This window comes from Triturus cristatus, chromosome 1_2 (assembly GCF_964204655.1).
Source record: "Triturus cristatus chromosome 1_2, aTriCri1.1, whole genome shotgun sequence".
Classification (NCBI taxonomy): domain Eukaryota; kingdom Metazoa; phylum Chordata; class Amphibia; order Caudata; family Salamandridae; genus Triturus; species Triturus cristatus.
In genome coordinates this window covers 442,601,735-442,615,614 of record NC_140580.1, presented here as the reverse complement: position 1 = coordinate 442,615,614, position 13,880 = coordinate 442,601,735, and the positions used below count along the sequence as shown (strand labels likewise).

General features: G+C 42.0%; 1 protein-coding gene across 5 annotated transcripts in view; it reads right to left on the bottom strand.

Annotated features, from left to right (window-relative positions):
- MYOF (myoferlin) overlaps positions 1-13,880 on the bottom strand; it is a 591,005-nt gene that overhangs the window by 193,561 nt on the left and 383,564 nt on the right. For all 5 annotated transcript variants that reach the window (XM_085606131.1, XM_085606127.1, XM_085606128.1 and 2 more), the window contains 2 exons: positions 10,573-10,746; positions 7,466-7,565 (listed from right to left, as the gene is read on the bottom strand). In XM_085606131.1, coding sequence (XP_085462257.1) covers positions 7,466-7,565; positions 10,573-10,746 — 274 coding nt within the window. The remainder of the gene's footprint in view (positions 1-7,465; positions 7,566-10,572; positions 10,747-13,880) is intronic.

The following is a 13,880-nucleotide window of genomic DNA, read 5'->3' as shown; positions in this document are numbered from 1 at the left end:
GAAACGGATCTGGTGAATTTCAAGTAAGGGTCCAAAGAATTCACCCAAGTGAAGAAGTTGTCACAAGTTTCTAGATCCCCTTTCCACATGATCAGGATGTCGTCAATATAACGCCTCCAAAGAATGATGTTGTTGGAATAGGTGTTGGTCTTTTCAACATTGAGGCATTCAAATTCTGCGACGTAGAGGCATGCCAGGCTCGGCGCAAAGGTGCTGCCCATAGAAGTTCCTTGGGTCTGGTGGAAATATTGGTCTTTGAATATGAAGTAGTTCTCACACATGGCGATGGTGGCACATTCCATTATAAAAGAGACAGGGGTGTGTGATGTCCACTCTTCTTTCAGAAGGAGCTCTTCGATAACCCTCAGTGTCTCCATTTGGGGAATATTCGTGTAGAGAGCTTCTACATCCAGTGTCATCATGAGATTGATCTCTTCACTCATGGTAGTATCGGCCAGTAGATTGAGGACGTCCCTGCTGTCTTTCAGATATGAGGGTATCCGTTGGACCAATGGACGGAGGAAATGGTCACAAAATTTGCTGAGGGGTTCCAGTAGTGACCCTATGCCCGAGACTATAGGGCGACCGGGGGGGTGGATTAACTCCCTTATGAATTTTGGGTAAGGTGTAGAAGGCAGGAGTTCTGGGTTGAGTGTTCACCAGAAATTGGGCTTCATTCCTGGTAATCCAGCCTTGTGTTTCGGCTGATTCTACGATGGACTTGATCTTGGTCATCAGCCTTCCTGTCGGATCTCCATCAATCTTTGTATAGTACTTGACTTGGGAGAGTTTTCGTAGGCATTCCTGATCGTAATCTGGTGTGTCCATGATGACGATCGCACCTCCCTTGTCTGCTGCTTTGATAGTAATGGTGGAGTCTTCGTTAAGGGCTTTCACTGCTGTCCTCTCGACTATTGAAAGGTTATTAAACTGTGTTGGTCTGATGACATTCTCCACTTCTTTTGTTACTGCTTGCTCGAAAGTCAAAATCTCATTCGGGGTGATGCCATCATGTGGGGTGAACGTTGAGGGGGGACGCAGGCCTGTATCCGTAGTTTCTTCGGATGGCTTGTCTTGAAAGTACGCTCGCAGTCGTATCTTCCGAAAGAAGTTATGAAGTTCCTTATGTAAAAGGAATCGATCCAGTTGTGGTGTGGGAACAAAACCCAGACCTCTGTTTAGTACTTTCTTTTCCGTCGGAGTGAGTACTCTAGTGGATAGATTGACCACTAGGTCCGGTCGCCCTATAGTCTCGGGCATAGGGTCACTACTGGAACCCCTCAGCAAATTTTGTGACCATTTCCTCCGTCCATTGGTCCAACGGATACCCTCATATCTGAAAGACAGCAGGGACGTCCTCAATCTACTGGCCGATACTACCATGAGTGAAGAGATCGATCTCATGATGACACTGGATGTAGAAGCTCTCTACACGAATATTCCCCAAATGGAGACACTGAGGGTTATCGAAGAGCTCCTTCTGAAAGAAGAGTGGACATCACACACCCCTGTCTCTTTTATAATGGAATGTGCCACCATCGCCATGTGTGAGAACTACTTCATATTCAAAGACCAATATTTCCACCAGACCCAAGGAACTTCTATGGGCAGCACCTTTGCGCCGAGCCTGGCATGCCTCTACGTCGCAGAATTTGAACGCCTCAATGTTGAAAAGACCAACACCTATTCCAACAACATCATTCTTTGGAGGCGTTATATTGACGACATCCTGATCATGTGGAAAGGGGATCTAGAAACTTGTGACAACTTCTTCACTTGGGTGAATTCTTTGGACCCTTACTTGAAATTCACCAGATCCGTTTCTCCTACCGAAATACATTTCCTGGACTTGACAATCACATTACACAATGGCACCCTATCGACCCATACTTACAGAAAACCAACGGACCGGAATAGTCTGTTACAGTATGAAAGTCACCACCCAAAGACCCTCAGGGATAATCTCCCCTTTGGCCAGTTCCTACGCCTCCGCAGGAACTGTGATAAGACCAGTGACTATAAAAAGGAGGCTTCCATCCTAAGTAACCATCTGAAGACACGCAACTATCCCACCACCATCATCAATAAATCTAACAAAAGAGCTCTCAACAACAACCGAGAGGCATTGTTAGAACCAAGAATGAAGAAGACGGATGACATCATAACCTGTGTTACCACTTACACACCAGAATCCAACAAAATACAAAGAATCATCACGAAAAACTGGAAGATTCTGACCACAGGTACTTTATCTTTACCGAAACCAAGGTTTGCTAATAAACGTACAAGTAACCTCAGAGACATCTTGGTACACACACGCCCAAAAACCACTAAAACAACAGCTCAAGGTACCCTTTGGAGTTCAACACCAGTTAGGGGCCACTACCCATGTGGAGATTGCGGAGTATGTAACTTGACTAAGGCAACAAAAGAACTCACCCTAGAGGCAGGCAAAATTTGGACCCAAAAAAACCACACGAATTGCAACTCTAGAAACTGTGTCTACATGATCACGTGCCCGTGCAACCTTCGCTACATAGGCATGACCACACGTCCAGTAAAAACAAGGATCATGGAGCATCGGAGTAATATACGATGCGGGAGAACCACCACAAAAATGAGTACCCACTTCATTGCCAACCAACATGGAACGAACGAATTGCACTGGACAGTACTTGAAAATAACCCTGCTTGGTCCAGTCACAAACTCTTCGAAACTGAACAAAGGTGGATTTTCCGCCTTTCTACACACAAACAATGTCTTAACGACGATATCCCTTGGACAGAAGTTAATACCACAGCAAAACTGTGAATTCCTACTCCACGACGATGTGCATTTGAACATTTGCTCTGATTATAATTTTTAATCCACACAACCATTGGGAGGAGAACTTTGGTGTCTACAAACTATTTATCATGGTTATATTAGGACCCTCTGGACCCCTGTGCACAAAAGAATATGTTGCTCTAACTGCCCTCTAGCAGTAGTTTCCGCTTGTTAACAAACTCTGTGATCAAAACCTTACATATCATTCAGGGTCAGGCATCTCGTATTGTGACAAAATGGCGGCCTAGTCTCACGAGATTTAGATCGCCGAGTGAAACTTCATAACCTGGACCCTACCGCCTACGGTAACACCAAGGTGAGATGGAGACGAGTAGGTTCTAAGACGAGCCCACGTCTTTTTCAGGGTAAGTCTGACTCCCCCACGCACTTTCACTCCCCGAGACACTAGTTGCATGCAGCCTTAGCCGCAGCATGTCGGCCCGCCACTTCTCTAACTTCACGGCCTCATATCCTGAGACCTTACATCTGCCGGTGCATTCTCCTTGCTAATATCACGTGAGCCCGTCAAGATCCACTGTTCCCACATTAATTTACGGGCTTCGGATATTGCGAGCACAATTAGACCTTTACTATTTCCCCGGCACGGCACACCAGTGCCTTCACTTTTAGCCCGTCCCCGGCGAGTCTGCTATTACTCCCCCGGTATCACGCCCACCCCCTCTCGCATTTCGAATACGCTGACCGTCTATATCAACAGGACGGTTAGTAATCTCACCCCGCCGGCACGACACGTATAGTCGATCCCCAGCGGGACCCGCATTACACTCACGGCACATTACCCCTCCCTCACTGGACCTTGAGATACCTCCGCTTCGGTTTTCCCACTCACGCTCCCGCAAGCACGAACGTGGCACTATGGGTATTTGGGATTCCGTGACTTGTCCTGTGGTGAACAAGTATTGCAATCACGCACGTTATCTCCAAAGTAACCCTCTAGAATCGACACATCAGTATGTCCTGATGGGAGCACTTGTTGATAAAGTTTTTGTTCAAATAATTTTTGTTCATTGTTTAATGTTGATACATACTAGAAACGAACTATTTAACAGTTTTCCCTCCTGTTTCAGTATATACATATATGTTTTATTTGGCAATTTCTCCGCTGACAGTGTCATGTTGTAGGCTTGATGTCTCCTTTACTCCCTGTCATGTAGTACACCCGCTCAATTGGTCGGGTCGTCTTCCCTCATCTCTGAGGCTCTACATCCTACCTTGAGGAGGTAAGAGTAATTCCTTCTCCCTGACCACGTTTCCTCCCCTAACTGTTTGGTGGTCCCACTGCATTTGCGTCACTTTAGCCATATCATGCTGTGAACCCTTTCATACCATGTTTTTTTTTAAATGTTTTTTTAATGTTCTCTTAGCGTTAGTTCTTTTATTATCCCTTTGTTATTAATAGATACCGGCCTTGTTTGGCCCAGTCTGGATGATATACTGTTTTTTGTCTGGATGATATACTGTCTTTTGTCTCAGCTGAATAGGTCACACTCATGAGTTCTGATGGTATCCATATCCCTTTCTTTTCTTCTTTGGCCTTATCTACACAGGAAGAATGCCTTAATGAGAACCCCAAATTGAGGATTCTATCTCTCAGAAAGGGAGCTCACCTCCCGTGACTGTTAACTAAGCGGTCACATCATTCTGGTCCTGAAGAAGTGTCGCTTTACTTTGGAGCACCTGACACGAAACATGTTGACCTGACTTAGTCCACCAATGGCTACTTGAATACCTTTAATTATCACACGTAGCCTCACTGTTTTTAACAAAGTCCCATCCTTGAACATTTAATAAAGTGAACCAAAAAGGTTAGGGGCCTTTTTTAATAATCACAATCTACACCTTCACCAAACAATGTTTCTCCTATAGCCCCACACACCTCACTCACCATACGGCGTTCCCAGATCAAAAGATCTCCGATAAAGATGCCACCAGGCCCGTCGGACATTGCAGCGCCGGTCCGACGAGGAGCGCCCAATGATGAAGCATGACACCCTAACAGGTGTGTGAGGGCATTACGATCTGGATTTGCAGATCCCCCCAGATACCATCTTTAATAGTGTAGTAAGTCATTGTAACTCTCTACATAGGCCCATAGAGAGGAACTGTTTCCCCTTTTTGATATTAATATACTTGCCTTGGAGCATGGAAACAGGACCTCGATAAATAACCAGCTCTGATGTCCCCCCTTTGATTATACGCACCCATCTGTCACAGCAGAGGCTAATATTAGGAAATCCAGATTTTCCTCCGGGACAAAGTGGGTCCGCCTTAACAGCTTGGCAAGAGGCTAACTGTAAACACGTGGGCAAACTGTTCGATGCAGATGGCCTCATGGATTTCCCACAGATCCAACCAGCGTTTGGCTTCCCTCCATGGCTTACTGGCAATACATCGCCATCTGCCACTGGCTGACACAGACCTGTTCTTCGGACAAACTGATTCTGACATCTATCTATACCTTCCTCATCACCTCATTGAAGCCATTGGAATCAGCTGCGCAGTATAGGTGAAAGATGAAGTGCGAGTGCACCTTTACAGTCCAGGAGTGGAGCGATAGTCTCCATCGAGCTTGAGCCTCTGCCCTCAGCAGCTCCAGCAAAGAAATGTTCCTGAAGATTACTCACTACTGGTACTTTACCCCAGCCAGGGTTGCTCAATGGAACGTGAATAAAGATAGCACATGCTGGCGGCACTGCAGGCAGACAGGTACACTCATGCACATACTATGGCACTGCTCCAGACTTACTTCCTTTTGGGACTAGGTGCTAGGAGCAATGAACCCCATGTTCAAAACAGATATCCCCAATTTCCCCAGCGATATTCTTTTAGAGCTTCCCAACTCCTTGACTTATCCCCTGAAGTTGTGTAAAAGTCGATCAATTACACTGGCTTTGGGATTCGCAAAACAGGTCTTTATCTCCAAAAGGGGCACTGATATAGTTCTCAAACACCTAGACTGGTTATATAAACTTTGGAAGGATCTTGAAATGGAGAAGCAAGTGGCAGTACACAACCTTCTCCAGGTTGGCAAGATGTGTGAGCCCTGCATTATATACCTCTCGGAGGAGTTTATAGAATTAACATACCCGCTATACTTGCAGATCCTTAGATTGACCCAACTGAAGCAACCTTCTCCTACAGATTTCCGCCCCCCCCCCCAGGGGTCGGCCATTTCTCCATATCTTTCAGCAGATAGGTGCGACCGGTGCCACCGCACCGGGTGCTGACTCTTCCAGGGGGCACCGTATCTGGAAGTATTTTATAATGGTAAAAGCACCTGCTGCTGCATTGCTGGCCTCCGGTAATTGTCAGACAATAAAAATGTCACGTTAAGTGCGGTGATTAATGTTCTTTCTGGAGAGAAAAGGAGTTTTGTCCAGTGGAAGTTTTAACTTATTTTATAGTAGGGCAGAGGGCTAATATGCCTGCTGCAAAGAATGTGTTCCATGCAGATTACAAAGTGCACATAGTTTTAATAGGTCAGTGAGATCCTTTTGTTACTATCAGTGTAAATGTTAAGATCCTAACATGGAACAGTGAGCTAATATTAATTTGTCATCAAAGAACTTCAAAGAATCGACAAGGTATAGATGAGAGCATTATTATTTTTTCCTCACTCTTTAATTATTCAAAAAGTGTTAATTTTGGTTAAAAGAAAAACCATTATTAAATGTAGCTCCCCCCCCCCCCCGGGGTTATGTTTTAAATTCTGAGTCTGTGCTTCTCCAGACTAAGATCTCTTAAAATATACTATTTATCAGTATGGATGACATGTGACTTACCTTGTAGTCTTCTGGCTTAAGTAACATTTCCTATACACTGATATACACACATATGTGTAATGTGTGTGTGATTTAAAGTGCTCTGACACCCTACACTGGTATAGGAGGCGCCATATAACTAAATACATCAGAGAGAGAGTGTTTATGGAGACTTTAGGGGGCACCGTTAAAGGGTGGTAGTAAGGGAGTCCGTGGGGGGCGCCAACAAACATTGTCGCACAGGGCGCCACCAGAGCTAAAGCCGGCCCTGTCAGCAGAGTCCGCATTCCGCAGGGTACCGCCCCCCCCTTCCTTTTTCCATGCTGTTCCCTTGTCCTCTGACCCCACTCCTTTCTCAATTGTTTGACATGTTCTGTTCCTGCCTACCTCACGGATTCTCGTAATGGTTTGCATCACCACTGGCTGGTGGATGTAGATGGGCAGTTCTTCTTCTCCTTTGATTTATTGATATCAATAAAAAGATCGTAAACCTAAAATATTGTGGCAGCAAAGTAAATACATTAAAGAACACACACAGGGTCTCAATTTCAAGCTAAATGTAATGATGCATCTGTAGTTCAACAAAAGGTCTATTTAATCTCAACACCAGAATGTAACGGGAAGACAGATTGAACCTTGTAGTCATCTTCAAAATGACAAGGCCTTGACGGAGAGTCCATCCAAACAATGGCAAATCAAGAAAAAACATGGAAACCATTTACTAAAGAAAATTGACCGATGACCAGTTCTCTCTGTATGCTTATTTTTGATGCACCGATGAGAAGAGCTCTTTAACAGATAAGCTGTAGGTAGTGGGACCTAAAATAGTAGCTGAGTGCAAAATGAAAACACTTACTGTCAAAGGTGCAAGAAACGATTGGAGTATTGGCACCAAACACAGTAGTAGCAGACTCCTTTTCTTGGGTCTTCTCACCCTGATCACCGGAATCTGCTCCCTAAATTTAAATGGAACAATAAAGACATTATGTGCTTCCAGAAGTGAAAATGTAAGCTAAGCATGTGGCTAAAAAAGGAGAGGTGCAGTAGAAAACTTTAAATACGTTTTTATTTGATGAAAATGTCCCAATTTGTAGTTAAATAATTTGTGGAAAATAGGGTACTATTGGGTGGAAAATTAGGGCATCAAGTCTCATGTGCGCTTTTTTTTATGGGGTATTAGCTACTTAATGATCTCACACCTCCTAACGAGAGCATGGAAATGATCATGGAAATGGAGAGGAATAGTACATTCATTCATCACTTGTCAGCATTGAATAGTAGCCTTTATGTGTCCTGTCCTCACTACTCAAGTTCCCATTCCATATTAGAACATTGGAATGTTGTGTGCTCCATTCAAAACAATATAGTGTGCTCCGGTCTTCTAATGGCCAGTAGAAGCCTAGAGCATCAACATTCAAATGTTTGCTCACAGCAACAGCTGTGAACAAAGGCCTCACGGATCCAGGGGTCCGGGAGGCCTTTAACAAAACAGAACATACAGCCCTCTAGGGGTGGAATGTTCCAATACCCTTAGAGCCCTCTGTAGCGGGCTCTACCAGCCATTGAAGGCCAGCTCCCTTGTTGAAGATCCTCACCTTCAGCTTGCGCCTTTAATGCTGGAGCGGGCCTCTAATGCTGGAGCAGGCCTTTAATGGCCGGTAGAGCCCGCTATGACTGGCCCGAAGGCTATAACAGAGAATCTTTGAAGTTCACTCAAAAGAGGAAGATGTGAACCCTAGACTCCACTCAAGCACCACATTTCAGAGAGTAGGATTGTACAGAAGTAGAGGGTCATCTTCAAGGTCACACAGAAGCAGAACTCTTCACAAATATGAACTTGTAAGTGACCAACTTTTACCAAAAAGTCAAGAGTTTCTGCATCAATGGTTCTTGTGCTCCCACACAGTAATTTGATATGTTGAAAGAAACAGGAAGGCTGAATGTACATATTCTGCAAGTTTTTATAGAAGCTGTTAAAAGGAAGAGCAGCCTGACATTTGAAGAAAAGGCCTTGCCCCATCTGCAAATTGCTAGCCCTCAAGGCCCCAGTTAATGAAAAGCAAAAACAGCAGTTTACCTGGTAAACATATGGTGTACAAGTATTTCAGATGAGCCAGCCTCTCATACATTTTCACACTTCCCCGAGTAGGTTTAACTACCCCCCCCCACCCCCCCAACTGATCTCCATTGCTCCAGTTTTGTCATGTCCTTGCAAAGCCTTAGCATACTTTCAACTTTCATTGTTGATCATCCTTCTGTACCAAGATGTTTAGAAGATCTTTCTTCTGCCCTTATACATTTGAACTCAATGACTATCTTCAACTCCTGTGGTGCATTTATCACACGAAAACTAATCTGAACAGACTTCTGCTTATTCTTTGCTGTTAAACTGATTCTTATCCCCTACTGTTCTTCTCAGCTTTCCTACAAAACTATGTATATTTGGTTTTTTGTTTGCGATTTCACACTGCAAATCTGATAAGCCTTTCTATACCAAGTGAATTTAAATCATCTTCCTCAGCACTTTCATTCACAGTTTAGTTTCACTCTGTAGCTGTAGCCAAAGCCAGATTATTTACACATGCTCCACAACAATGTTGGTCACCAGATAATGTAACGGAGAGCAGATTTTCAATGTTAAATGCCTCTGGGTCTAAAAATTCTTTCATCTCTGTTGAAGTCATCGTTAACCATTATCAGGTAACCTGAACCTCTGCTGCAATGTTACACCCAATAGTAGTTCTCAAAACGACTTCAAGGCAGTGCCTTTACAATAGAAGGTAATTTGAGTACACCGTCACAAACTAACTCCATTCCTTAATCACTGCTTAAGAAGTGCTACTCTCTGATGATCTTAATGGTCCAAGGAAACCCTCTCTCTCAAACTAACAGTAGGTACTGACCAATCCCAATCTTTTCAGTGAACCCTTCAACACACACAGCCACTCATTTTTTCTTATCCATATAAACTGCTTTTTAACTCACTTTCATTATCTGTGGTCACACACTCAGAACATCAACATACACATTCATGTTGAGCATTGTTCGGGTACTCCCTGATGTTTTTTATGGATGATTGAGTACAGTAAACGTTTTCAATTTTGCTAGTAGATTTTATTGTGTCCTAACCTCAAAGGAAGTTTTATGACTACATAGTACATACTCATTCCCACCAGAAAAAACATCAAAGGACACAGGATCACTTGCACTCTGTACATGCTGGTTATTCTAGGTAACCTGATTAAGAAGGAATGCCGACCAAAACTTGTTGCAAGTCACTGGTTTCTATTGTCCAAACAACTATATCAGTGTGACCCATTAAAAACTTAATTATTGAGCTGGTCTAACATTCCATAAAAAGCAAATGTGGGGGCCCCTTGGGCAAGAGGATCAGTATTTTGTGCTATACACCTTAATTTATAGAATTCACAAAAGGCTGAGTAGGGATGATTTCTGTATCAGCCATGATACTGTTCTAGATGTCACAAGTCTATGATTTTGTCATACCCACACATCAGACGTATCCCACGCCTATAGGTCTTCTGCTACTTTGGATTTCAAATCCTGTACACTGATGGATAGTAGAAGCTAACCACCTCAGGTCTACTTGATGTTTATTCTGCACACCATGCAAACATCTTTGCTCGATTTCTTGTACAGTAATGCACTTCTAGATAAGGAGTATTTTCTCACAGTCATGAAAGCAGTTTGTTATGCAAGAGCCACTTTTGCTTACACTATTGAGCACTATGTAGGGAGTTCATACTCATCCGATTTTTGGCATGGACTGGAATATGCAAAGTATGTTTTGAAGCGGCTGAATTTCACAAACAAATGTATGTGAGTCTCAAGACCAATGGTTTAATTGTAGCGATAACAGTAAGCAGCACATTTGGTCTTCCATACGACCCAAGCATTGTGATTTGGAATACCATGAATAAAGGGTTTCTCCATAGTACTTACTAGAGCACCTTCCAATTTAAAAATAGCTGCAGAACCAAGGCTTTCAGAAGGAGACATTTTTCTTCGCCACCGTCTGCGGCGGTAATTATCCGAACTGCGCTCTTTCAAATGGAACTTCCAGCCAATCAGAGAGGCATATTCCCATCCTTCACGGTCTTCAAGAGACATGGCTTCCTGCAAGGAAATGATGAAAATCCGTAAATGAGCAAAATCATTCATGATATGGAATCTGTCTCCCTCCACTTTCTTCATAATTCACATACCGCAGATGAGATTTGTAAAATAATCTTGAATGCCTGAAAGCACAATGACGAATCCATGGCAGCACTATTTATAGCAACAGATTTTCCCTTGGCATATTGTTTAAGTCACTCATTGATACCACACAAAAAGGGCAGATCGGTAAGACTCATGCTACATAGGCATCTTTAATGCCATCATGCCCATGCCAGATATTGAGCTTTGAGGAACACTGTTGGATTAACAGCAATTTCAAGACTCCTGCAAAACTCTAAACTGGTTGCTTAACCTCGGGTTCACCACGATAAAGACCAAGCAAAGCTGCCAATAGAATACATTGTGGTAATTTATTAGATTCTTAAAGCACATGTAACCAAGGCACCTAATATAAACCACAAAAGCAGTACATTTTTTCAAGAATAAAACCAATAATGCACAACAAGGTTCCACTCAATTAGCTGTAGCTAAAAGGGGACCTTTCAGCAGTTTCCTAAAGATAGATTATGAGCTCAGCAGAAGGAAATAGCGGATCATTCCAAAGCTGAAGAGCAAGACGTGTGTGTGATTGAAAGTGTGAAGGAGCAGAAGGAGGTTAAGAATCAGAAAGAAAAAAATGATAACCACAGCAAAGGGAAATAGTTGTACCAAGAGATTAAAGAACTGTTACAGTGTAGCAATAGGATGCAGACACCTGAAAATGGTCAAAGATAGTGGAATCTGAAATGGGAATGGGATGAAAGAGGCAGCCAACAAAGGTGAGCAAGATATGGACAGCTATGTTGCAATAATGGAGGGTAAAAAGAGGCAGATGCAGGAATTCAGAGTAATCTGAATTAGTGAGAGACCGATATTTTGGGAGCCCAACATATAAAGCAGAACATCATTTATTTCACACTAAAGGATAAAGCAGAAGTTTAAGAGTACAAAAGATTAGATTTTCAGGATGTTATGAAGCTGTAAATGACAGGACTTCACAACAAAAGAAAGTTGTATGAAAAGTTCAAGGATGAGTCAAAGACAACGCCACAGTTTCTAGCCCTAGATGTCAATATCATAGTGGTGGAACAGAAATACATCGGAGGAGAGGTTCTAGTCACAGAAGCAGGAAATCCTACCTTTGATAAAGGACAGGGTGAGAAGAGAAAACAATTATTTTCCTATAAACTAAAAATAACCAACCAAAAACATAGGACTTAAACCAGATAAGAACAGTACCACAGATCCAAATTTTAAACAGCCTACAAATGAGAACAGTGTGAGTCACCATGTTGAAAGTAGCAGGGGGACCAAGATGAAAAAGAACGGAGGTGTGCAGGTTATGGCAAACATGAAGTAGAACTTCTTAATTTGCAGTGGGATATTTCCTGCGGTGGGCAATAGAATGATAAACATGTGAGCGTCTTGAGATGGCAACGTTCTTAAAGACCTCCCATCTAGAGCTCTCCTATGCCACTTTTTAGTGTTTAATAGGCCTCTTAGGAAGGTGTTTTTAATAATATCGAAAAATTTACCGTTTGTAATAATTTCCAGAATTAATGTGTAAGGTTTAATGAAAATAATGCTTTAAAAAAATGTATATATGCAGTAAGCAGTCACATTTACTAGTACCAGGCCTCAAGTGGCTAAATCAACATTGCTTGATGTGCTCATCTAACTAACACTGACTATGCAAATAAAGTTTAATTCCTGACCTTTCCATGAACACGTTTTTCTAATAAATAACAATTTCAGTAATGTTTTCATATGTTTTCAAAAAAAAAAATCAATTTACACAAAAGATCACTGTTAAGAATGGCTAGAAATTAGTCTTTTAATGGAGAGTTCATATTTGAAGATGCAACATTCTTAAAGGATATTAATGATTTTCTTTTCTAAATGTTTTCTTTTCATTTCATTATAGTGAGGTTTAAACCTCTACATGGACCATTGTTTGAAACTTGATTTTAGAAACTTGACATTTGAAGGTTAGAAATGAAGTTTAAATGTGGGGAAGAGAACATGAATGACACACTGACCCACATGAACTTAAAATCGTTACAAATTAGTTGCCACCCTAACATTGCTGTCTGTGGACTATTGTATTCCTGTGAGAAGAATAGGAGTGATCCTGTTTCCTGGAGAGAATCGAAAGATGATTGGCTAGGTGAAGGATGAAGACTGAAGCCCTTACATTCTCAAAATGTGTTAGTGTTCAAGAGTAGGTTTTTTTATCCACTCTTCCCCACACTCTTTTCCAGACACTTGTTCAGTTCAGACCCTTTTACCCAGACTAGGCCCTTTATGCCATGTTGCTTGAGAGTCTACAGAGTTTCTTTAACATCTCTTTATGGAAGTTCTGCTTTATCGATTTACTTTCTATAACTGACTTTAATGCTGAAGCTTTATGCTTTCCTCTCATTCTCTCTGAAACTAGCACCCTATATGGGTTCCGAATCCTTTGCTCTCCTGAGTCCTACAATACGCATTCTTTCCTTTATGAAACACCCTTTAATCCATTTATTAAATTTGATTAATCAAATTTTGTTTTATATATCTGTGATTTATTGATGTAAGATTAATACGAATTTAACTTGTGATATGCCAAATAAAATTAACTATAAAAAGATTTGATTAACAAAACCATTTAACTCATTATTGAGTGAAAATAGATTAGTGATTGTGATTAATATTTGTGATGTACAGCTCCTAATCTTCTCTGAAAATCACACTAAAGATCCATTACACCCAGGAGACCCAGAAAGTGGGGATTAGCCCGGATGATGGTACAACGCAATACTTTAATTTAAACCAAATCCTCGCTCCAGCACTTTGCTATATACTATTACTCCTTCATCATTGTTTCCTAGATCCATAAGTAGGAATCCTTTTTCATATCTACAGTCTTTGTGTAAAACCAGGGGTGTTTTTTTTAAAATCTGGGGGTCAACTGATTCACAGTAGGTCTGTACTTTCAGGCTTTGCAAGGGGAGGGGTGTCAAACAATGGCAGAAATGGTAAGACCAAAACATTAGCTATTATGTCATTATTCATATTGATAGATGGATTCGAACTGAACCTGTTCCCACATT